The sequence below is a fragment of the Typopeltis vanoorti genome, chromosome 7 (genome assembly GCF_054136105.1).
Source record: "Typopeltis vanoorti isolate ZY-2024b chromosome 7, IOZ_Tvanoo_1.0, whole genome shotgun sequence".
NCBI lineage: Eukaryota > Metazoa > Arthropoda > Arachnida > Uropygi > Thelyphonidae > Typopeltis > Typopeltis vanoorti.
The window spans coordinates 12,845,352-12,872,975 of record NC_143555.1 but is presented as its reverse complement, the minus strand read 5'-3'; the positions used below and the strand labels follow the sequence as shown (position 1 = coordinate 12,872,975).

General features: G+C 38.2%; 1 protein-coding gene across 9 annotated transcripts in view; it reads left to right on the top strand.

Annotated features, from left to right (window-relative positions):
- Positions 1–27,624, top strand: part of LOC150104491 (RNA-binding protein Musashi homolog Rbp6-like) — a 768,426-nt gene that overhangs the window by 553,014 nt on the left and 187,788 nt on the right. For 5 of the 9 annotated variants that reach the window (XM_090395177.1, XM_090395180.1, XM_090395175.1 and 2 more), the window contains exon 11: positions 20,773–20,844. In XM_090395177.1, the coding sequence (XP_090251303.1) occupies positions 20,773–20,844 (72 nt within the window). The remainder of the gene's footprint in view (positions 1–20,772; positions 20,845–27,624) is intronic. The other 4 variants (XM_090395182.1, XM_090395176.1, XM_090395179.1 and 1 more) reach the window with 1 other exon arrangement.

Here is a 27,624-nt window from a genome sequence, read left to right as displayed (position 1 = left end):
ATATCTCCATCCAAATCTTCACCAATATCATTAATATACAAGTTAAACAGTAATTGCCCTAAAATAGACCCCTGAGGCACACCACTAGTGACTTTCCATTTCCTAGATATTGCTCCCCATACACAAGTTGTTGATACCCATCAAATAGCCAGTGTCCAATCCAATGCACTGATCTAATATCCAATTCCCATCTGCTCTAGTTTGACTGTCAACCTATCATGCTGTAATCTATCAAAAGTCTTTGCAAAATTTAAGTATATTACTGTGTATCCTTCTCCTCTGTCCAAGGAAGCAGTCACTTATTGTAATAAGTAAGTAGATTAATTACTAAAACATGACCTCCCTTTAGCAAATCCATGCTGTCCATCAAAGATAATACTATTGTTGTCAACCCAATTCTGGATCCTAGTTCTCACAAGTTTCTCCAACAACTTAACCACAACACCTGACACACAGATAGGCTTATAGTTTGATGCTTGAGTTCTATCACCTCCTTTATGAAGTGGCACAATCTTGCCTTCCTTCCACAACAATTTATCCACAACAATTAATGTATGCTTATAGCCAACATTCTTAACTGGTAATTAGTTTACGGAATTAACAGTGCGTATAAAGTATATTAATTAAAGATTAGTTTAATAAATAACTTCTATATTTCGGCAACGTCACGTTGCCATCTTCAGGAACATAAAGATATGGTATGTGCACGCAGGCACTAACAAAAGCAAATGAGGAAGAAAGCAAGAAACTAATATTGTTCCTAAAGTCCTAATGGTGCCCTCTGGTGGGCTAATTTGGTTGACTTGGCAGTTGGGCTGAAGTTCTCAAAATGTAAGTCTCCCAAATTTGGGGTAGTTTCATGCACCCAAATTTGTTGAGGTTAGGAACGTTTTTAGAGCTGCTGAAGATTCCTTGAATAATCTCTCGTATTTAAACTTGCTGTGGTGTATTATTTTTGTTTTCTTCCAACGAATTCTATGGTGGGCATCTTTTAAATACAGTTTAAATACGAGAGATTATTCAAGGAATCTTCAGCAGCTCTAAAAAACGTTCCTAACCTCAACAAATTGGGTGCATGAAACTACCCCAAATTTGGGAGACTTACATTTTGAGAACTTCAGCCCAACTGCCAAGTCAACCAAATTAGCCCACCAGAGGGCACCATTAGGACTTTAGGAACAATATTAGTTTCTTGCTTTCTTCCTCATTTGCTTTTGTTAGTGCCTGTGTGCACATACCATATCTTTATGTTTCTGAAGATGGCAACATGACGTTGCTGAAATAAAAGTTATTTATTAAACTAATCTTTAATTAATATACTTTATATGTGTTGTTAATTCCGTAAACTAATTACGAGTTATATATGACCAACGTATAAGCCTTGCTACTAGAAGCCAACATTCTATATTTCATATGGCATGTGTACACATGTACACCTTTTTCTGCTGTTTCTATTCCTTTCCCAAAACCTCTGTAGCTCATTCAGAATCAGTAATCTCCTTTAGTTAGAAAGACCTCAGTTCAAATCCCTTCTATCAACAAAAATGCCTTTTTTCCTTTTTTTTTTTTATAAGAACTTTTCAGTTGAAGATGAGTTAGCCAGTCTCATATGAAGATGGCAGGGTTTTCCCTCCTGGAAAATTGGCTGAGAGGACACACACAATTAAATGAACAGATATGATATGCTAGCCTCATATCCTTAGTTGATTTGTCTGTAATTCTAATTCCAATCATTAACATTACTACACTTCTTGCCCGTTGCCCAAAAGCATCTAGATCTGTGCACTTTTTTTTATCACAATGGTCTCCATGTTTCATCCCTTCCCAGACACTTATGTTGACCAAAGTTCAAACTGAAACAAAGAGAACTTGGAACTAAGGAAACAAACAAAAAACTAGGCATGAAGAAGCACATCTAACCACACTTTTGCACAACCTAAGGGTAATCCTTGTTCTTTCTCTGTTTGTTATGCATTGAATTTTTTGCAGCAGTCATACAAATTGCCTTTAGTAATACATTTCTAACATGTCCCCTCTTTTCCACCTGTTGACCAAAATTTGCATGCATGCACGTGCGCACACACACACACACAGTCTATCCTGAAAGGAGGTAGGATTCCCCAGACTAGTCCCCCCTCCCATCTTTATCCCTTATGTCTGAATAATCTTCACCATCTCCTCTTCCAAGACACCCAGGTGACCAGACCTGTACATAGTAGCCAAGATAATAATAATACCTTATAAATATAGATAATAACTTCCCTATTTCTACTTGTTAATGTGTTCTTCAACATCCAAGTAATTTTATGAACTGTTTTGCCATTAATGGAACTAGATAATAACACAGGATGTAATATTTTTACCAAAAGTATACAACCTTTCATATTAAACTTTAAACTGATAACCATTAGCATTTTTCCACACTGTCAATCTTTTAAATCACCCTGAAGGATTTCTACATCATCCTGATTTACGAATCTTCTTCTTCTGCAGCTTTTCCCACTTAAGTAGGGTCGCTGTTTGTAGTGAGTCTCCTCCACAACCTCCTGTCTTGGGCTGTAGCCACATCCAAGTTCTTCATCCTCAAGTCCTCCTCCACCATCTCCCTCCATCTCTTCTTTGGCTGCTGGCACTTCCTCCTCCCCTGTACATCCATCTGCATGACCCTACTTCCCACATAATCTTCCTTCCTCCTCATCACATGACCAAACCATCTCAACCTTGCCTCCTGTATCTTTGCTCCTAAGTTCGTAACGTTCACCGTTCCCTTTACATAGTCATTTCTCAGATGATCCTTTCTGGTCACACCACACATTCACCTAAGCATTCTCATCTCTGCTACCTCCATCCTGTTGATGTTATTTTTCCTCAGGGCCACATAGCATTTCCATAGCATACGTCATAGCTGGTCTCACTACTGTCCGGTAGATTTTGCCTTTTAGATTGATCAGCACCCTCTTATCACATAGCACTCCAGCCATCTCTCTCCAGTTCCTCCATCCTGTTTGTATCCTGCATCTCACTTCCTTCTCAGCCTCACCATCCTCTTTCATTGTTGAATCTAAATATCTAAAGTCACTGACCTTCCTGATGACATTTCCTTCCAGCTCCAGATCTGTCTCTTGGCTGCCACCACTTTGCAACACATATACTCTCTCTTACTTCTGCTCAGTCTCATACCTCTCTCTCTCTCTCTTCCAGTACTTTCCTCCAACTTTCCAGTTTAGCTGCCACTTCTTCTCTTGATTCTGCACACAGCACGATGTCATCTGCATACAACATAGTACAAGGCACATCTTCTCTCACCTCCTCCATCACAATATTAAACAGGAACGGACTTAATGCTAACGGACTTAATTCTGTACATCTCCTGCACCAGCCTGACATATTTCTCCGGTACCTTCTTCTCCCTCAGATACCTCCAGACTTCTTACCTTGGCATTCTATCATACGCTTTCTCCAGATCAATAAATACCAGATGTAGCTCCCCATGCTTCTCTCGAAACTTTTCCACCACCTGTCGTAACCCAAAGATAGCATCTCTCGTCGATCGACCAGGCATTAAGCCAAATTGCTCCTTTGCAATCTCCACCTCCTTCCTCAGTCTTCCATCAGGAACCCTCTCTAGGATTTTTATTGTGTGGGACATCAACTTTATTCCTCTGTAATTCTTGCAGATTTGTACATCCCCTTTACCCTTGTAGATTGGGACATGAGTACTTTCGCTCCATTCCTCGGGTATATTTAACCGTTGACAAACTTTTATTAACAGGTCTCACAACAGGTCAATTCCCTCTTCCCCCAGTCCTTCTATGCTCCCAATGGGATCCTGTCGGAGCCCACCAATTTTCCATTCTTCATCCTCTTTATGGCCTTCTTCACTTCCACTCTACTAATGTTCTGCACCATCCCCTCATAAGGCTACCCATCTTCTCTGTGAGTCCTTGCATTTTCTTCATTCAAAAGCCTGCAAAGTATATTCTCCATCTGTTTCTTATATCCACAACCCTCCTTAATACCCTTCCTCCAGAGTCTTTGATCTGCCTCACATGTACGATGTCCTTTGATGGCTTATTTCTACATTTTGCCAATCGATAAATCTTTCTCTGTCCTTCCTTTGTTTCTAATTTATCATAAAGTTCTTATATGCCATGGCCTTTGCCTGTGCAACAACTCTCGGCTTCTCACTTTTTCTCTTTGTACTCCTCTCTGTCCTCTTCCACTCTTGACTCGTCCCACTTCTGCTTTGCCTTCCTCTTAGCCGTCACTGCTTCTTGTACATTACTATTCCACCACCAACCTTCCTTCTGCTTTCTAATCTTTCCGGATGTTTCACCAAGCACCTCAATTGCACAGCTTAGAATTGCTTTTGAATTATGTCTCCACCAATCTTGTACACTTTTTAGTCCATCCGAAATCCTCTCCAACACCTTGTCCCTAAAACGGTTCCTCACACTCTCTTCTTTTAAGCAAAACCACTTAATTGTCTTCCTCCCATGGCTTCCAAAGGTTCTTATCTTTGACTTTATTTTAAAGTCTGTGCACAGCAGCTGGTGTTGCTGCACCACTTGATTTGTTGGGATTACCTTACAATTTGTTATTGCCTTAAGATGTTTTCTTTTAGTCAATATGTAGTCAATCTGTGAACTGTTGTTGCCACTTCTAAATGTTATCCAATGCTCTTCCCTCTTACAGAAAAAGGAGTTCACAATTGCCAGATCAAACGCTACTACAAAGTCCAGAATCCTCTCTCCTTCCTGGTTCATCATTCCCACTCCATGGCCACCATGCACCCTTTCACAGTCTCTATTCTGTGTCCCTATGTGTCCATTCAAGTCTCCTCCGACAATCACCATCTCATTTTCTTCCAGTTCCCTCCTTTCTTCATCTAGCATGTTCCAGAATTCATCTTTCTCTTCTGCCGTACAGCCAACTTGTGGGGCGTATACACATAAGATGACAAGTTGCTCTTCTCCAAGACCCAGTTTCATTCGCATGATCCTGCTGTTCCTCCTACCCACTTCCAGTACTTCACCCTTCATTCTGCCACACAACACAATTCCAACACCATTTCTTCCCTCTTTATTTGCTCCAGAGTAGAATAATTTATACCCGTCTCCTAGTTCCTTCGCCTTTTCCTCCTTCCACCTTGTCTCCTGCATGCATAAAATGTCCAACTTCCTCTTCCTCATCATGTCTGCCACCTCTCTTCCCCTTCCTGTCATGCTTCCAACAATCAATGTTCCCACTCGCAACATTCTCTTCACTTGCTGTGCTCGCTTCTTTAACCGCACCTGCCTTTGATGCAGTAGCACTCATCCACTTCTCGCAGCTGTAGGGCAATGTGGCTGCGCGTCGCTTAAGGGGTATGCCCTAGCCCTTGTACCTCTTTCTTTTCAACTCATTTGATCATAGCTAGAGCTGGCAGTGAAGTTTTATGACCAGATGCCCTTCCTGACGTCAACCCTCGCCATTTATCCGGGCTTGGGACCTATTGGGGCTAGCTTGCTCCCTTCAGTAGCTGCAATAGGCAAAATGACATAGCAAGATAGGAAAGATTGACCCTTAGCCCTCGAATGCTCTAATAGCATTGGGGTAAGGAGCAAGAAGAGAAGAAAGAAGGGGAGGGACCAGTCTACAGATAATATGGCAGATGTATATTACATGAAGTAAGGCATGGTCCAGCATCAGGTACCTTGGGTTTGCCATGCCTGTACTCACTAAAGTGAGCCCTGATTTACGAATGTTCCCTCAAATTACTTTCTTGTATTATTAATGTTCACTAGCAGCAAACCCAGTACGGAGTACTACAACATTCCAATAGTCACTTGCATTATGCTGGATTCTACTCCATCATGTGCTACTCTGATGTTTGCCAGCCATCCTCTTATCTATGCCATCAGCGTCATGTCCATTCTCAATTATTGTAGTTTACATAATAGAATTTCATGCAGTATTAATGCATTTCATGCATTAGTACTGCATGAAATATTATTATTATTTTATGCAGTATTAATTTCAGCATGTTATTAATACAGAAAACATGATGCATTAATAACATCCCCTCTTCCCTAGTGGGTGAGAGTGACCATGAGGTGATCACCTGCAAAGTAGCCAGCCACATGAAGATTTCTATGAGGAAAGGATATATATGTAGTGGTTGAGACAGTTGTAGGTGTCCTCCCGCGATGAGTCTTCGGACTCCTTGGAGGTATAATAATAATATATAGAACAACAAAGGATGATTATGAGAAGCTCCTAGACAACCTGGAGTTATAGTATGGAATGAGAAGTTAAGTGGGAGGGACATAAATGCTCTGTGGGAACTGACCAAGGGATATTTAACAGCATCAGTGTGCAAATATATTCTAAAAGTCAAAAGGCTAAATGAAATAGGTGTCAAATGGATGAATGAAGGAATTAATCTTTAAATCTGAAAGAAGATATCATGGAGTCAACACAAGATGAAAAATGGTAACAGTCAAGTGCATGCTATAAAGAACAAGTGAGGAAGGTGACTCAGTTGGTAACAACAAAAGTGCTGTATGAACAGAAATTAGCAAATCAGGCTAAGACAAACCCTAGAGTTTTTCAGATGATGTGGCAAGTCCAGGAAGAATGATTAAGGCAAGATGATGCTCATGGATGAAGATGGTGAAATACTAACTATTGCAGAAGACATTGGTGAGGTATTCAGTGAACAATTTATAAGGGTGCTTCATCCTCATCAGAGTGAAATGATGACAAGTTGAAGTGTAGAGGAAATAGGAGAGGATGGCTTAATTGTAAGAGAGCAGAAGTTATATGAGGAATTAAAAGAAGCTTGATGTCAATAAGGCAGTAGGATTTGATGACATATCACCACTTGTCTTAAGAGAATGTTTCAGGGAGTTGGCAGTAGCATTGGCATGCCTGTTTAATAACAGTCTTAAATAGCACAAGTCCCAAGGGAGTGTTCCACTGCATAAAGGTGATGATAAGGCTGCGGTTACAAATTATAGGCCAGTCTGTATATATCTGGAGTTGTGGTTAATGTATTGTAGAGATTAGTGAGAACTAGAATACAGAAATGAATTGATAACAGCAGTATACTCTATGGTTGTCAGTATGGGTTTGTTGAAGGAAGTCATGCTTTACCAACTTCCTATTATAACAAGGAACAAGGTGACTAATGTCACCTTGTTCCTTGAAACAGATTGGATTGAATAAGAGACTAATGAGTTAGATCGGTGACTGCCATTCTGATAGGTATCAGAAAGTTGTATGTGGGAGTATAGTATCCCAAAAGAGGAAATTCACTAATGGTATGCTGCACAAGTCTGTATTGGAGCACTTTAGTTCAGCTTGTATATTAATCATATTCGAATGGGTTTAATTGGTGATATGCAACTGTTTCTGTTTACAGATGATGTAAAATTGGGGAGAACAGTACAGAATTATGCAGATGTTGTGGCCTTATAGGAGAACTTGAATAGATTGTATGAATAGGCCGACAAGTGGAATTATCAATTCAGTGTTGCAAAGTATACGGTTCTTAAATATGGTAAGCAATGATGAGATGCAACGTATACACTTATGGGGGAACTTTGAAGGAGGTAGAGGAGATAGGAGATCTGGGAGTTGTAACAGTCAAAGTCCCTGAAGTTCAGGGGCCACATTGCACAAGTTTTGATGTTGTCACAACAGATAATGACAATGACATGGAGGACTGGCATGCAGAAATAAAGAGGTTATTGTTCCATTATATAAGGCTTGATTGGACCTCATATGGATTTGTGCAGATTTCATCACCTGGTTATCACAGTGATGAGGATATATTAGAAACAGTCCAGAGAAAATTCACAAATGTGGTAACTGGTCTTTGGAATGCTGAGTATGGAGACAGATTGAAGGAATATCATTTGCAAAGCCTTTTTGAATAGGAGTGGAGATATGATTGAGACATGTAAGTTGGTCAGGAGTTATTACCAGATTAAAATGGGAAAATATTTCATAGAATGGGAGAGGGGCTCTCCCTCTAGAACAAGAGGCTATCCATGTATGAGGATGTGAGCAAAGGAGTGAGGAACAGGTTCTTTGCATGGAGGTGGTTGGTGAGTGGAATACATTGCCTGAGTGTGTTGTGAATGCAGACACGTTGAATGAGTTTAAGGCATGGCTTAACAAGCTTTGTATGTGATGGTGTGCTTTTCTTAGAGTGATAGGTGAATGGAATTCATTGCATTGCTGAGGGTGATGAGTGTTTTAGGAGTAAATGAGTTTAAATTCAGTTTGATGAGCATTGTAATTTATAGTGATGACCTTCTACAATGAGATTTTTTTCTCTTCTGGACAGAGGTCTTCCCCAATTTTCTACTTTCTGTTTTGTTAGCAACCATCCATCATATTCCAACAATCCTAACAGTTTCAGCTTGTCATCTCTTCCTTGGTCCTGCCCTTTGCATACTACCATCCATACATTTTCAGTATGTTAATCATTTAGGGTATTGTGTGTTGTTATATCTTCCAATGTGTCCAGCCCATCTCTATTTTGAATGCATAATGTACACAGCAGATGTGCTGTATGCCTGTTCTTGATCTTACCAAATTTGAGAGTATCCTGTCACTAATCTTCACACAGAGCATATTCTTTTCCATTCTTCTGTGGATAACATTCAGTTTGAGAACCATATCTTGAGTTCAATTCCAGGTTTCACTATCATATGCAATTACAGGAAAGGCACACTGGTCAAAAGCTTTCCTCTTCAAATGGAAACTAATGAGAATATCACCTATGACAATATCTTTAATCTTGTGCATTGAGCCTAGTTATATCCTTCTTTTTATTTCCTCTGTTTGTCCATCTCTGAATTTTATGGTTGTCGCAGATAAATATGACTCCATTTTCCAGTATAATTCTTTTTTGGTGTTAAATTGTCATTCTTTATTACTTTTGTTTTGTTTAAATTTATCTTCAACCCAGTTTCACTAGACGCTGGAGCTAATTCCTTTTATTTTATTCCTAGATCTATTCTGCATCTATTGCCAAGAAAACTATATTATCAGCACAATGCAGATGAATCAGAATCTTTCTGTTAATTTTAACTCCTTTATTCTTCTAATTAAGTTTCTCTCAGTGGTAATATAATTACTTGTAATCCCTAACTGATCATCTGATTTCATATGCTCATGCTGTTGCATTATTCTGTTATTTATTACTTTTTTTATGTTTTGTGTAATACTGGTAATAAAATAACTGGCTTGCAATTTTTGATATTTTCTTTTTGAAACTTCTTTTATTTTTTAATTTCTTTTATTTAATTAATTAATTTTTATATTTTGCATTGTTCCAGGCTTCTGGGACTTTTTTTCTGTTTTTAACAAAATGTGAAGAGTCTAGATAATCACCCACTGTTTTTCTGCCAAATTTCAACAATTGTACTTGGACCCCATCTTCTCCAGGAGCTCTTTTCTGCTTCATTGGTTTTCAAAACTGCCTTAACCTCTTCTTTTGTAACTCTCTGACATGTCCAATTCACAATGCTGAGAGTCTCTGAATTTCTTTTTCCCTGTAAAGTTCTTCATAAGATTTTAGCAACTTGCTCACATTCTATAACAATGTTATAGAATGTGAGCTAGTCGAACTAGACAAGGGAAATGGATGCAACATGATACGTTTGGATTTTGCTAAGACTTTTGTGAACAATACAGCATGGTAGACTGCTGCATAAACAGCATATCAGTCTGGGTTATAGAATATTATGAGGTTATGAGGCAGTATGGTGTAACGTAGAGGTTGAGAGGAAGACATATTTAGTTGGATGTTGCTATAGGCCTGGGAATGCGGAAGGTGATGATGAAGAAATGTACACACAGCTTGAATTAGTGAACAAAGGAAGGGTAATTATTATGGGTGATTTTAAATATGGTAGTATAGATTGGAATGAAGAGATAGCATTTGGGAATAAGAAAAATGAATTTCTCGAGATCTCAAGCAACAAGTAAAGAAGGGCAAGTGAGGATCAAGGGTTTTAGATCTCATAATTTCATCTGAGAATGTAATTGTTAGAGCGGTTTCACACTTTCCTCCAGTTGTTGAAAGTGATCATGAAATAATCAGCTGTGTTGTGGCTAGTCATATGCAGACTTTTGTGAGAAAAGGATATATGTGGAATTATGGACCAGGAGATGCTGAGACAGTTGAGCATTGCAAGTGCAAGAAGAAAACAATTGTTATGGGAGATTTTAACTACAACAGTGTAAATTGGAGAGAGGAAGATGCATGTAGCAATAATGGAATGGAATTTCTAGAATTCTTGAGGGACAAATGTCTTAGGCAACATGTAATAGTAGGAACAAGAGTTTTGGATTTGGTTATAGCATCAGAAGAGTTGATAATAACTGAGATGACATCTCTCCCACCAGTTGGAGAGAGTGACCATATGGTTTTGACTTGGAAAATGAATAGACATGCAGGAGTATCAAAGAGACGAGAACGTATGTGGAATTATAAGGCAGGTGATTATAATAGTCTTAGACATCAACTTGAGGACGTTTCATGGAGGGAGGAATTGGAATGCTGGGATATCATTAGTGCTTGGGAAATTGTGAAGGAATATTTGTTAGTAGCAATGGTAAGCTGTATTCCACAAGTGAAGAAGAGGACACAATTTGGAGTAAAGTGGATGATAAATAATATTAAACAGGAACTGCATGCGAAAAAGAGGCTATGGAAGAGATATAAGGAGACAGGTGAAGAGAAGATGCATGAACAATATAAAACACAGGCCAGGATAGTGATTAGTATGGTAAGGAAGGCGAAACTGGAACAAGAGAAAAGATTGACCCTTAGATCCAAGGAAAATCCTAGGGAATTTTTTAGCTATGTGGCCAGTAGGAGGAGAAATGACTGTGGAAGAATGACATTGTGGGATGATGGGAACAGAGTGACTGATGCAGAGGACATAGTGTAATTGTTCAATGAACACTTTATCCTGGAGGAGTCAATTTGAATACTGATGAGGAATAGGGCAGGTTCGAGGTTTAGAGGTTCAGGAGGAGAGTGTGTTCCACATACTGAGTACTCTCAATGTCAGTAAAGCTGTGGGACTGGATGGTATTTCACCACGAGTTTTGAGAGAATGTGCTAAGGAACTGACAGTGCCTTTGATCTGGCTTTTCAATGAAAGTCTGGCTGCAGGAAAGGTGCCCATGGAAGGAAGGTAAGATAGTGCCATTGTAAGGATGGTAGCAGGCTGGAAGTGTCTAATTATAGGCCAGTTTGTGTGTCATCAGTAGTTAGTAAGATCCTGGAGAAAGTAGTGAGGGACCATATACAGCATTGGGCAGGTGAGCATAATATTATCTGTGAGAGTCAACATGGATTTGTGAAGGCATGCTCTTGTTTTAGCAATATGCTAGCCTTTTATGATAAAGTTACAAAAGCATTAGATGAGGGAAAGGTATATACTACCATTTTCCTAGACTTAGCAAAGGCATTTGACAGGGTGCCACATGATAAGCTGATATTCAAGTTGCAAGTCTGGATGTCAGATTGGTCAGCTGGATTCAGGATTGGCTGGCCGATAGGTATCAGAGAGTTGTGTATGGTGGAGCAATATCAAAGAGGCAGAAGGTTATAAGTAGGTTTCCACAGGGCTCAGTACTGGGACCTATATTGTTTAACCTTTATATCAATTCAGTTGTTTGCAGATGATGCGAAGCTGGGAAGGCTTATTAGTAATAGTGCAGATGTGGTAGCCCTGCAAGAGGATTTGAATTAGCTAGATAGATGGGCAAATGAATGGGGGTGTCAGTTTAATGCAGCAAAATATAAGGTCTTGAGGTTTGGGACACATCGATGGGACGGTGCATACTCTATTGGAGGAGTTGAACTAGAGGAAGTAAGGTAGACAAGAGATCTGGGGTTGATGATTGATAGAAACCTGAAATTTTGGGGACATATTGCAAAGGTAGTGAAGATAACACCGAGGATTGCTGCAATAATGAGAAGGACACTGACCTGCAGAGATAAAATGGTTATCATTCCGTTGTATAAGACTCTGATTAGACCACACTTAGACTATTGTTCTCAGATCTGATCCCCAGGATTTGATGGGGATAAATTAACTGTGGAAAGGGTACAAAGGCGGATAAAAAGATTGCGCCAGGATTGTACAATGTTGGTTATGAGGATCGACTGAAGGAGTGTGGACTGCAGAGTTTGATGAATAGAAGAAGGAGAGGTGATATGATTGAGACTTTTAAACTGTTGAGAGGTGGTTACAGGGTTGACACTAGAGAGTTTTTTAGCTTGGTTGAACAGCAGGAAAGAGTCGTGACAAGGGGCCATCACTGGAAGTTACGAAAGAAAACTGTGAAAAAGAGGGCGAGGAGTGATTTCTTTGCATGGAGGATGGTTGAACTATGGAATGCATTGCCTGATGGAGTGGTGAGAATGAGAACGGTCAGTGCGTTTAAGGAGTGGTATGATAGACTTTGTGTTACCTAGGAGGGACCTCCCTCAATGTGTCTTGATAGACTTGTGTTTCTTAGAAAGGACTTCCTGTGATGAGTGTTTTAACTCCATGGAGGCCTGAATAATAATACTAATAAGGTTGGTGATTATGACAAGCATAGGAAACAGCTTGGAGCTATAACATGGAATGAGGAGTTTAGCTGTAAGGAAATAAATGCTGCATAAGAACTGACAAAGAAATACATGACAGTATCAATGTGCAATGTATTCTGAAGGCCAAAAGTCTGAATAAGGTAGGTGTAAAATGGATGAATGTGGAGCTTAAGCATGACATCTGGAAAAAGAAAGTACTGTGGAGGAAGTACAAGATGAATAATGGTAATAATCAGTCACATTAAGAGTATAAAGAACAAGCCAGGTGAGTGACTCAGTTCATAAGGAAAACAAAACTAGAGTATGAGCAGAAATTGGCAAATCAGACAAAGAAAAACTCTAGAGAGTTTTTTTTAGATATGTGGCAAGTAGAAGGAAGAATGATCACGGTAAGATGAAGTTAAGGGATGAAAGTGGTAGAATGGTAACTGCTGCAGAAGACATTGTTGGGGTATTCAGTGATCAATTTATAAGGCTGTTTCATTCTGATCAGGGTTGAATCATAATTAACCTAAATCTAGAGGACACAGTAGAAGATAGCTTAATTGTGAGTAACAGGAGGTATTTGTAGAAATAAATAAAGTTGATGTGAATAAGGCATAGGATTTGATGACATATCACCGCACATTTTACATTTTAAGGGAATGTTCCAGGGAATTTGCAGTGGCATTGGCATGCCTGTTTAATAAGAATCTTACAACAGCACAGGTTCCAAGGGGGTGGAAGGAGGGTAAAATCCAGTCTCTGTATATGGATTTGTGGTGAAGGTCCTGGAGATATTGGTGAGAAGTAGGATACAGAATTGGGTTGATAACAGCAGTATTATCTGTGGTTATCAACATGAGTTTGTTAAGGGTAGATCATGTTTCACTAACTTATGTACTATAACAAGGTGAGAAATACCTTACCTTGGACAGGGGAGATGCATATACAGTGGTGTATTTAGATTTTGCAAAGGCTTTTGATAGACTGCCACACAACAGGCTCTTAAATAAATTGAAACAGATTGGATTGGATAACAGACTTCTGGGTGGATCAGTGACTGTTGGATAGGTATCAAAAAGTTGGATATGGGGGTGTGGTATCCCAAAGGAGAAAGGTCACTAGCAGTGTGCCACAGGGGTCAGTTTTGGGGCCATTGTTGTTCAGTTTGTATGTTAATGATATTGGGTTGGGTTTAACTAGTGATATGCAGCTGTTTGCAGATGATGCAAAACTGGGGAGAGCACTGCAGAGTCAAGCAGATGTTATTGCTTTACAAGAGGACTTGAATAGATTGCATGGTCATGTAAGTGGAACTGTCAGCTCAATGCTGCAAAGTGTAAGATTTTGAGATTTGGTAAGCAGTGATGGGATGCAAAGTATACAATTGGTGGGGAAACTTTAATGGAAGCAGAGAAAATTAAAGATCTAGGAGTGGTGGTGGACAGGACCTGAAATTCAGGGGCCACATTGCACAAATTGTAAAGACATCACAGATAATGGCAATGATGTGGAGGACTCTGACATGCAGATATAGAGAGGTTATGATCCCATTGTATAAGGCTTTGATCAAACCTTGTTGATTATTGCACAGATTTGGTTCCCAGGTTTTCATGGTGACGAGGATATGTTGGAAAGGGATCAGAGAAGATTCACAAAGGTAGTTAGTTGTCTTTGAAATGTGGAGTATGAGGACAGATTGTGAGAGTGTAAGTTGCAGAGCCTCATTAATAGGAGGAAGAGGTTGTTAGCTGACAATGCCAACGTGGGTAGAGCAGAAGTAAATGATGATGATGTTGAAATTTTACAGAATTATTTGGATAGTCTGGCAATTTGGGCAGAGAAGAATGAATGTCGATTAAATGTGGCAAAAGTTGTGCATTGGGGGGGGGGGGGGGTTAAAAAAAGATTACCAGCTATTTACCACATTGATGGAACTATTATTATTATTATTGTTCCGGGAAACTCCAAGGAGTCGACAGACTCATCGAGGGAGGCCCTAACATCATGTCTGGAACAACTATTCAACATTCACACAGTATCTATCATATCTTGCCTTGAACTCATTCACGGTCATAGCACCCACAACAGACTCTGGAAGCTTATTCCACTCATTCACCACTCTCCAAGCAAAAAACCTAGCTCCAACACCCTTGTCAACAACGCTCTTGCCCAGCTTCCATGCATGGCCCCTAGTCCTCCCACCACCAGTCATATTTTCAAAAATATCTTCTGGATCAATCTTATAAAAACCCTTCAGTAATTTGAATGTCTCAATCATATCACCCCTCCTTCGCCTATCGTCCAATTTCTGCAACCCACAAATCTTCAACCTATTCTCATAAGGTTCATTCCACAGACCTGCTATCATCTTGGTCACTCGTCTCTGGATCCTCTCCACTTCTTCCCATCACGAAGAAACTCTGGTGCCCATAACTGGGCACAGAAGTCCAGATGGGGTTTTATCAAGGCTCGATACAGAGGAACAACAACTTGTTTGTCTCTGCATGTTAAAGTATTTTTCATAAGCCAAATGATTTGGTGAGCTGTTTTAGTCACTTTTGCAATGTGCCCCCTAAACTTCAACTCCCTATCCACCAGCACTCCCAAATCCCTGGCCTCATCAATCTCCTGGAGTACGGTTCCACCAATGCGATATACTGCTGCTATTCTTTTCACCCCAAAGTGCATAACCTTACACTTTGCCACATTAAACTGACATCCATTTTTCCTAGCCCAGTTCTCCAAACTATCCAAATCATCCTGTAAAATTTTGACATCCTGTGCACTCACAATTGCTCTACTCTAAGGGTGGTAACAGACTGGAAGTGTCTAATTATAGACCAGTCTGTGTGTCATCAGTAGTTAAGATATTGGAGAAAGTAGTGAGGGACCGTATACAGCACTGGGCAGATGAGGATAATGTTATCTGTGAGAGTCAACATGGATTTGTGAAAGGGTGCTCTTGTTTTAGCAATATGCTAGCCTTTTATAATAAAGTTACAAGAACATTAGATGAGGGAAAGGAACATTAGAAGATATACTGCAATTTTCTTAGACTTAGCAAAGGCATTTGACAAGATGCCACATGATAAGCTGATATTTATGTTGCAACACATGGGTGTGGATGTCAGATTGGTCAATTGGATTCAGGATTGGCTGTCTGATAGGTATCAGAGAGTTGTGTATGGTGGAGCAGTTTCAAGGAGACAGAAGGTTACAAGCGGGGTCCCACAGGGCTCAGTACTAGGACCTATATTGTTTAACCTTTATATCAATGACATTGCCAGTGGATTGCAAGGGGATATTCAGTTGTTTGCGGAAGATGCAAAACTGGGAAGGATTATTAATAATAGTGCAGATGTGGTAGCCCTGCAAGAGGATTTGAATAAGCTAGATAGATGGGCAAATGAATGGGGGTATCAGTTTAATGCAGCAAAATATAAGGTCTTGAGGTTTGGGAACCATCGATGGGATGCTGCATACTCTATGGGAGGAGTTATACTGGAGGAAGTTGGTCAGACAAGAGATCTGGGGTTCATGATTGATAGAAACCTGAAGTTTAGGGGACATATTGCAAAGGTGGTGAACGTAACACAGAGGATTGTTGCAATTATGAGAAGGACACTGACCTGCAGAGATAAGAGGGTTATCATTCCGTTATATAAGTCTCTGATCAGACCACACTTAGACTATTGTTCTCAGATTTGGTTCCCAGGATTTGAAGGGGATAAATTAACTGTGGAAAAGGGTACAAAGGCAGATAACAATGATGGTTTCAGGACTGCACAATGTTAGTTATGAGGATCGACTGAGGGAATGTGGACTGCAGAGTTTGGTGGATAGAAGAAGGAGAGGTGATATGATTGAGACTTTTAAACTGTTGAGAGGTGGTTACAGGGTTGACATTGGGGAGGTCATTCACTTGGTTGAACAGCGGGAAGGAGTGATGACAAGAGGCCATCCCTGGATGTTATGAAAGGAAACTGTAAGCAAGAGGGTGAGGAGTGGTTTCTTTGCATGGAGGGTGGTTGAGCCGTGGAATGCATTGTCTGATAGAGTGGTGAGGGGGAGAACGGTCAATGAGTTTAAGGATTGGTATGATAGACTTTGTGTTTTTTAGGAGGCACCTCCCCTCGACGAGTCTTGACAGACTTTATGTTCTTAGGAAGGACCTCCCACGATGAGTCTTTTGACTCCATGGAGGCCTGAATAATAATAATAACAATAATAATAATCATTACTAACTTCCTATCTACAATTTTCCTCCAAATCAGTCTGTTATTTGTCAAGACTCCAACGTTATCAGATCTTATATTTCTATCGTCTAAGGCACTTTGTACCGTATCAATCCACCTATATCTTCGTCCTCCTCTGGGTCGTTTTGCTGCCAACCTGGCAGAGAACATTTGTTTTGCTAATCTCTCCTCATCCATTCTGTTTAAGTGACCATACCACCTGAGATTAGCTCTGCTAATGCATTCCTGGATGCTGACAATGTCAAGTTCTTTCCTAACATCCTCGTTTTTAATATGAATATTGCCATTGATGCCATCTGTTACACGCCTCTGATCTTTCTCAGGACTCTCATATCTGCGGTCTCTACTCTTTGGTCAAGTGTTTTACTTCTGACCCAGCTCTCAGATCCATAAGTTAAAACTGGTTTGAACACTGTCTTGCATACAGCTAATTTAGTGTTCTGACTAATTTCTCTCGTATTCCATATGAATTTATTCAATTGACTTCCCACCATACCAGCTTTGCTGATTCTGTTGTCTATTTCTATATTGAATTTACCATCTTGACTAAAAATCATGCCTAAGTAGCTGAAATGTTTTATTTGTTCCACATTTTCTCCATTCATAACACAGTTGACATTTTCAATGAATCTGCCTATTTTTGTTGTCTTTGTCTTTGTCTTTTTATTGCTGACCTTTATACCATATCTGTTACAACAGTTATTCAATTTAGTCAGAGAATCTTGTGGACTTGTAGCAGATTTATTTAGAAGTATAACATCATCCGCATAAAGCAAAAAGCTGACATTAACATCTCCAATTTTGATATCATGTTTTATACTACTTTCCTTCATAATGTGATCCATATAGATAATGAATAACAGAGGGGATATTGTACATCCTTGTCTCACACCAGATTTAACATTAAACCATCTTCCTGTACTTCCTTCAGTTCTAACTGCTGACTTACAACTCAAATAAAGACTAAGTATTGCTTGATATAATGCCCCATTGACACCATATAACTGTAGCATATTGAATAGCTTCTCTCTTGGCACCTTGTCATATGCCTTTTCCAGATCGACAAAACTTAAATACAGATCTTTGTTATATTCCCATGCTTCCTCGACTATTTGTCGTAAAGTGAAGATCTGATCCTGACAGCCTCTATTTGGCCTGAATCCAGCTTGTTCTTCACCCATCTTTTCTTCCACAATTCTTCTCAACCGTTTCTCAAGGATACTTGCATAGATCTTGCCAGGAACACTTAGTAGAGAAATACCTCTGTAATTCTCACATTCAGTTTTATTTCCCTTTTTATATATGGGTACTATGAGAGCTCTACTCCAATCATCGGGAATTCGTTCCTCTGTCCAGGCTTTCTGAACTATGCAGTGCAGCCACTGTAAGACTTTTATACCACCATACTTCAGCATTTATGGTCGAATATCATCTACTCCTGCTGCCTTTCCACATTTTAAGCCTTTGATGGCTTTTTCTACTTCAGGTATGGATATGTATTCCTGACTGCATGCCTGGTCAGTGTTTTTTACCACTGTACTGTCATCACTGCTTGTTTCATTTAGCAGTTTTTCAAAGTAATTACTCCATACTTCAAGGATATCTTTTTTTCCTTCCATTTTCATGTCACCTTTATCATCTCTAACTCCTTTTACAGTACTCTTTCCTCCATTCCTAATAAATATTTTATTCAAGTTTTAAAGTGCAATGAATTTTTTTATAAATGGATAGTTGCCTCTGAGGGGGAGAAAGTGATCTGGTTAAATATATGACTAGTTTGTAGGTGAGGCTGTCAGCTATTGGACAGAGGGAGTTATTAGGTTTATGAATTTTAGATAATCTGTGTTTCCTGGGTTGTTTGACCTGAAAAAGTTTAAGTTTATATGATATTTGGTAATCTCTTTGGACTAAGATGTAACTTTTTTAAAATAGCTTATATACTTTTTTTTTGAGATTTTCTTTTGAGAGGAGATTTGGTGGGCAGTCCATAATCTAATAAACAGAGGAGTCCTTAAGGAGATGATTCATTTTTCTGTTATTATCCATTTAGTCCATATTAATGGTAGCATTGCCTTTATCAGTTTTGGTAATAATTTTTGTTATTGTTGTTGTTCCTGTATAACTTTTTAATTGTTGTTCCTGTATAACTTTTTAAATGTTGATATTTCTTTACTTGGAATGTTATTCTTGGGAGGTTTGGATTTAGTCAGAATATCCACTCCACCAAGACAAGTGTTATTAGCCAATGTGGGTGAGACATCACATTCTCTGCTGGTCCTTATCTACTTTCTTCAATTTCTGTTTAATGATGCTGCTCCTCCTCCCACTAATTCCTAAATGATTTATTCTCCTGATTGGTTATACACTCAGATACTACTTTTTTCACTTCTTGATCCCTTGAACATCTCCCCCCCCCACACACACACACACTACTAACATAGTTCTCTGATGCTATCACATCTTGCACTCTTGCAACTCTAGTTGCCTCCACGACATAATGTATCAACTAATTATCTCTTATCATCTGTATAAATTCTATTTCCCTTCCTCCCTATGGCTGTTCCTCTTTCCACTCTATATCTCTATAGTTGAATTTCCCCATAATACTTGTCCTGCACTCATTTTGCTAATTTGCTGATGCCATTTGCCATTCATTCTCCTTTGAATTCCATGGCCTGTAGCAGCATCCATCAACTATATTTCATCCTGTTGGTCTCTATAGCACTGCCTTCTGTGGCTTCAATCCTTCTGCTGTCATTAGCAAACTGCCTCCTTCTTCTCCTCCTCTTGTTCCCTCTGTGCTCCTCAGCATTCAGCATCATTTGATCATCATTCCATCCTTTGATCTCAAGGCTGTTTGCACACACACACACACACACACACACACACACACACACACACACACACACACACCTCGGTCTCTCCTTCCCTTCCCCCTCAAAAAAAAACTAAAGTTTCCCTGACTGCACTTCCTTACTCTCACTGAGGAACACTTTCTCGAGACACCAACTCCAAATTCATTCCAATGCAAATCATCCACCTTATAGAAGTCCATCAAACTCATTCCACACATTCACAAACTGCACATTTCCCTCTTACACAAACTGCATATCCCCTTTTGCCAGCACTTTTCTCAATCATGGCTCTTTTTTCAGCTTGCCATATATCATATATGGAGCAAATTTGCAATCTTTGCTTTCAACCTCTTCTTGTTTGTGTGTGCCAGCAACTTTTATATTTTTCACATACCATACTTATCACTCGCTATATCATTTGTACCTACCAAAACAGTAATCTTTTCTCTCCATCACTGCATCTAACAATATTGCTAACATTCTTAATCTTTGTCTCAGGGAAACAGTTTTGCTGCATTCTCCTCGTCGAGCACTCCTCTTATCATGGAGTCTCCTTACAAGACTCTTCTTATTCTCACACACTCTTTCATAATGTGCTTTCTCTTCTCTCTCTTCCTCATTATCATTGGGTCATTCTCTTTATTTTTCTCCATTTCATTCATGCAGTTACTCATACATGTGCATCCTTGCATCACTTACAACCAACATTCACTTTTGTATTTTCACACTTTTCATCGGTCAGCTTGCTGTTGTCATACTCATGTGACATTATACAATTTCTAAGGAATGATCTTTCATTCTCTCACCACCCATTACCCTATGCAGTACATCTCCTATCCATCAACTGATTGCCCTTCATGCTGAATATTTCTCTCCTGAAACAATCTTAGTCACTCACCTTTGCATTCTTTCTCTTTATTGTTAATTGTTTAACTGTCTGTTGTGAATTCATTTTTTTATTTTTCACAAAACATAAAACCTTTAACTTGTACATTAAAACTGAATATTATAATGTAAAGTGATCAGTGATGGTATTTGTCTAATTTTGTGATGTATTTTTTTTTAGCAGGCTTTACTGCATATGGCTATGGTCGTGGAGGTTATCCAGGCTATCCAGGTTTTGGCTACCCATTTGCAGGTATGAACTTTAACATGCAGCAGATCTGCATCCCTTATCCCTTGGAGCACTTGAATATCTTCAATCTGCATTCCATGCAGATATGAAGGATGCTGCTTGTTCTAGGTTGTTTCACTGATCATGCACCATTATTGCTGTTATTCCTGGACCAGGCTGTGCAGGAAACTGATTTTCATCATTTGGTGGTATGCATTTGTCTTGGCATGATATTTGATATTCACTGCAGTTTCATTTGAGTGCTGCATAGACTGGAAGTCTCATTAATATTCTCCATTATACTGGCAAGCCTTGTTCTTCTCATGAAGGTGACAATACTGAGGAAAAATTCCACGGCACTGTGCTTTCTCAGGAATCAAGAAAATTGTGAGAAGTGTATATTGTACAGGGCTTGAAAAAATCTAAATCATGAATCAGGAATTGATGATATCAGTTTTTGTTCATTTAACTGTGATAATCTTGTGATAAGTTCATCAGATATACAAAAAATTGCAATGTGTGTGCTTTGTAGCAGCCAACAAGTTATTGTACATTTGCATATATTCTTTTGCATATTGACTAAGTGAGATGAACTGGAAAATCATTTTAAAAACATAGAAATCAGGTTTGTATGCAATAGAATGAAAAAATATTCAAGAAAACATTTTAGTATTTTGAAATACTAACATGGCATAAAATCTGAATAAAGTAGTAGCAGTGGTAGAATAATGATATAAAGTAGAACAAGTATTGCTAGTTTTAGAGAAAGTATATGAACTATGAAAAGAATCAAGTTCCAAATTAATGAGAGTGCTAAATTGTTTGTATATACATACAAATAAATGCAACACCATTCTATTAGTAACACATTTCACCTATTCTTTGATTCTTTTATTTATTATTATTATTTTTTATTATGATGTGATTTTTTCAAGCCCTGGCTGGTTTACTTAACCTTTGGGCAAATGTTGTCAGCTGGAGAAGTGAATTGACAATTTGATATTCCAAAAGATGAAGTGACATATCACATTTTGAAATGGAGCAAAGGTAATATGACAATAGTTGATAATCACTAGATGGTAGAATGGATTAGTTTTTTTTCATATCTGTCTGCAAGAAGAATTTAGAGAACGATAATCATAGATAAGATATTAATCTTTTTAATGATACTACTTTTCAGAGATAGCCTTGAACAGCAATTTTCCTGTTGATATAGTGCTTCCTTACAGTTTTAGAAAGGACTGAGGATAGAATATAGGCAGTTGAACTCTGTGGGTCTTTTTTAACAGATAGTTTTTGTTAATCAAAAACAACTGCAAGATTTATGTGACCTTCTGTTGCATTTGCTAATGTGCAAACTGAAAAGTGAATTTGTAATAAAATTCACTTGTGTTTATTATAATACGAATGAATTGGGACTATGTATATTTCATAACTTGATGTGCAATGAATGAGAATTTATTATAAGTATTCAGAATTTTCATATTAAAAGTTTTATACTGTAAAGTTTAATTTTAGTGAATTGATTACTCTGATTTTTTTTAATATGGAATCTGCTACAGTAAATGTATAATGTATAAATTCCTAAATTAAATAGTTACTTATTTATATTATGTTGTGATTTCAGTTTGAATATTCTAAAATATTTTATTTTCTTACAGATCACAGAATGTAACAAATCACTCAAATAATTTTAAAAGTGTAATTTTAAAGAATTTAAAATGAAAATTATGTTTTGCTCAAATGCTGATGCACAGTAAGAAAGGAAAGATTTTTATTTTAATTATAAATCTGCCATTCAATATCCTATTGTGAACATATAATAATACTGCAGTTAGTATAATTAATAGAAAAAACTGACATTAAATTATTTTTACACTCTAACGAAAGTCATCTGCTCTTGACTATAAATTCTACTTTTCATGTGTATCACTAATTTTGCTATCTGTCATCGAGAATAAAAATATGATTTAAATAACTGAAATATAGTAACACCATAACTCACATGATATCCAGCAATATGTTTTCCGATTCATATACAAATTTATCATTTCTCCTAACTGATAATGTGATGTGATCAACTGCATTCCTGTTAACAAGTAATCAATTGGCAAAAATGACTGGAATATGAGCTGGAAAATACATAGTCATATGTTGTATGTTACTGAATATTGATTAATGATACTTATTATATACTAAGTATTGTGAATTAGTTATAATTATATCCCTGTCATTCATAGAATTCACAATTTTGTCAAGGTGTCAGGTGTCCTGGGTTACTATGCCTAAGCAGGTAAACATATATAAGGATGTGTGTGTAAGGGTGATAGTATAAGAAGGGGGATGACTTGACATAAGTAGAGTAGTTTAGTTTTGGATAATATTGGAGAAAAATATAGATTGAACAATGATAGGACGACCAAGGTCAAGTGTGAGGAGAGGTCACAGTTGAGAGATGACATTGATACAACTAATTATAGCTTCAAAAGTGAGTGTTTACCAATGCCAGAGTATCAGAAATAAGTAGAATAAAATTGTTACATTATCAGTTGATTTACCTGAAAATGTTAGTATATAAATGAAGTACCATTAGATGAAGATGATATACTAACTAAAACAGAGATGAGGCATAGTGTTTCACATGAGGGTAAAATGGACAAGGAAGGGAGTGCAGTCAATGATAACAAAGAATTGTGCCTACATCAATTGGAGATGCAAAAAAGACGATTCCAGTTATTTTAAGAGAGTGGTGTGAAGCAGACAGCATGAGAGATTTAGTGTGATATTACTATGGGCTTGGATATGTGGAGGGTTGTGACAAGGGATTATATTGGCAGATTGGTTAGTAAAAAAAAAAGAAGGATGATCATTATTGATGATTTAATTATGGTAATATAGACTGGAATAATGATAATTGTGCCCAGAGCAAGGAAAATGAATTCTGGAATTTTTGAGAGGTTTCAGGTAGCATGTAATGGAGGACACATGAGGAGTGAAGAGTCTTATATTTGATCCTTTCACTAGAGGATCTTATTGTGAATTAGGAGTTGAATGTGCCTCCAATTGAAGAAAGTGACCATGAAATAATCATATGGGTGGTAATACTAGAGATGAAATAAATGGATAACTTATTTTTACTTATTCTTAATATTCTAACTTATTTTAGAAAGAAGAGATTGGGAGACTGGGATGTCTAAATGATGTTAGGTGAACAAGAGTAGGAGTGAGAAAGAATAGGAGAATCAGTAGAAGAGAATGAGAAGAAGGCAAGATAGTACAGAAGCTAAGATGGAGAGATGAGTGGGAGTGTACAGAGAGAGAGAGAGCAGGTGAGCAAGGAAGGAATGAAGCAGTATGAGATGTGTTGCATGAAGATTCAACAGTTTGTAGAGTGCAAAATAGAATACCAGAGAAGTGCTTGCCTGGAGGAAAGATTAGACAGTGAGACTATGGTAATTAAGCAAGGAGAAAATGTGGATGAGATGATTGCAATGGGAGGAATACAAATGACCTGAGAGGTAGTGTGAATCTTTTGGCAAGAGATCCGAGACTAATGCTTGAGGTTGTACAGCAGAAGTGTGTGTGTGAGAGGGAATATAGTGAACATGTTACCCAGATATGATAATACAGAGTTTAGGAAAAGAGCATCAGTAATGAATGGCATAATATTGAGAATGTGTGAAATGACAGGCTTGGATTATGTGGAGTGCATTTAAGGATAGAAAGGAACTGTATGGAAGCGATGGATTGAATTTGAATGAGGAAGCATGCAGGCATCTAGAGAGCATGTTGTTCTCTGGACAAGTGAGAGTGCTAATGCAGGGAAACTAGAATTTTCAGGATGGATGGTAGAAAAAGTGGCCTCTACACTAGAGGCCACTTGGGAGAAGGGAGTGGGTGGTAAGGTATATTATAATACAGAGTCCAGTAAAATCTGAAGGGAATAATAATAGGTATAAAAACACTGAAAATGCATTGATGTTTCTTTATGTGAATGTGCTTGGAATATCAGAAATGGAGATGAACTAGTGGCATTGATAGTCTCAGCCTCTTCAATAATATTATTATTAAAGGAGAATATTAAAAAATATATATAAAATATTTGATATTGGCGACTCTAGTCGCCAACTGGAGGAACTTTTTCTAAGCCTATCTTTGACCAGTTCCTGAGTTAGTCCATCTCTTGCACAGGCAAGCAGGTGAGCTTGCCTGTGCAAGCTCTCCTGGAAAGTCAGGTTTTTTTATCCTGTAAACTCAAGAAAATCGACCATAGTACCCACATTAATTCAGACAGTAACATATCCTATTAGGATCAGGTACCAAGAGATGGCAGCACCTGTTTGCTAGTCTCTTCATTAGTTACTACTTATAATTAGTGATTAGTCATTGGGGCCAGCTATCTCTGATTGGCTACCAGTGGAGATTGAACTGCTCACTCAGTCTCCAAAAGCTAGATAGGGTTAAAAGACCTCACCTACTCCCTGTACGGGAATAAAAGGCATTAGCTTATTTATTTTTATTTATAATATTTAATATTAAAAAATATTTTTTAATTTTTGATGAATTTGTTCAGGAATCCATGATAATGAAAAGTGAAGTGATATCAGCAATGGAACAGCTGCCAAAAGGAAATGCTCCTGGAGCTGATGGTGTATCAGCGAAATTATTGAGAGCAGCTGGAGATGAAGTAGTGAGAGCATAAGGTATTAAGTGAAAGTGGGCAGAACAGGATATTTGAATACTTAATTGAATGTTGCTATAAGCCAGGGAACACACACAGGGTGAAGAGCAGGAGATGTTTAGGTAGTAGAGTTTGGCAAGTGCAAAGCAAATTATCATAATGGGAGATTTTAACTACAGCAATATAAACTGGGAAGAGGGAACAGCATGTAATAGTAAGGGAATGGAATTTCTGGAATTCTTAAGGGATAAATGTCATAGGCAACATGAGGTAGAAGGAACAAGAGGTTCAAGAGTTTTGGATTTGATCATATCATCAGAACAGAGATGTTATCACTACCCCCCTGCTGAAGAGAGTTATCATGTTGTCTTGATCTAGAGGATGAATAGATATGCAGAAGTATCTAGGAGAAAGGAATTTAAGTGGAATTCTCAGGCTGGTTATTATAATAATCTTAGAAATCAGCTTGGGACAGTTCTGTGGTTGGAAGAATTAGATGGGTTAGATATCATGGTGTACAGGTGCACAGAAACTATTAAAAAATATTTATTTGCAGCAATGGCAAGTTCCATAAGCAAAAAAGATAACACAGTTTGGTGTAAAGTGGATGACTAATGATATTAAATGGGAACAGCAGATGAAAAAAAGATTATACTAGAAGTATGAGGGAAGGTATGGAGAACAGATGCATGATCAATGTAAGACTTGGGCCAGGAATTGACTAGCATTCTAAGGAAGGAAAAACTTGAATATGACAAGAGATTAGCTCTGAGATCCAAGGAAAATCTGAAGGAATTCTTTCATTATGTGGCAAGTAGGAGAAGAAATGAGTGTGGAAGAATGACATCCATCCAACCATTCATCTGTTCATTGGACATCAAGCTGCCGTATGGTCACTGAGATTCTCGCCATGTGGTCCTGATGTATGCTTTTCTGGAGTCTTCAACTCTCTGAAGATCAGTCACTCCAGACACACCATTCATCTATCTCGCCATCTTATTGACAGTCTATTCCTTCTTCTTTTTCGAGGAACTTTATCTTCTGAGAAGTCCTCCTTCCATCCTTTCAATGTGTCCAAAGTACTTCAAATGTCTTCTGTCAATACCCTTAAGGAGATGAGACTTAAAGTTCTACCAGTCCTTTCTAGCACCCATTGTCCACCTTTCAATATATGATATCCTCAACAGCCTTCTATAACACTACATCTCAAAAGCAGCTATCCATCTATTATCAGATGTCTTTCGGTTCTAAGTCCACATCCATAAGTTGCTGTTGGAAAAACAGCTGCATCTAAAATCCTCACCTTTGTTCCTGTGGAGATAGATCAATCCTTCCAGATTTTAGAAATGTCTCTGAACTGTTGTTTTAGCCCATTCCTAATCTTCTGATATCTTCTGATCAGCAATTCTTTGCATTAATAATGGATCCAAGGTACTCGAATTGCTGACTTCCTCAATTCTTTCTCCATTTAAGGTACACTTGTTTCTCAAGAGCTTCCCTGTCTGTATTTCTTTTGACAACCATAATCTTTGTCTTGCTAGAATTGAGTTGAAGTCCTCTATTCTTACTGATCTCATTAACTTTGTCAAGAATTTGTCTTAGTTCTTCCTGGTCATTACAGAGGAGTACTCTATCATCAGCATGCCTAATATTACTGATCAATCTACCACCTATCCTAATTCTGCTCTTGAGCTCATCCAATGCTACACGCATAATGTCTTCAGCATAGAAACTAAACAAGTGAGGAAAAAGTAGACATCCTTTCCTAACTCCTTTTCCAACCTGAAGCCATTTGGTTAATCCAACACATGTTCTTACCATGGCTTCTTGCTCCCCCTCCACGAGTTAACTATCAGCCTGATAGTGTGTTGATGAAAACCCACTTTTTTATTACTTCCCACAGTTTCACATGCTGCACATAGTCAAAAGCTTTAGAGTAGTCTATGAAACACATTACCATAGGGAGTCTAAATTCTTTATACTTTTCTATGATCTGTCCAAGCAAATGCTGATCTCTGGTACCTTTACCTTTCCTAAAACCTGTTTGTTCCTCAGGCATCTCTGCCTGAACACTATGTAGAATGATCTTTAATAAAATCTTACTTACATGAGATATTAAACTA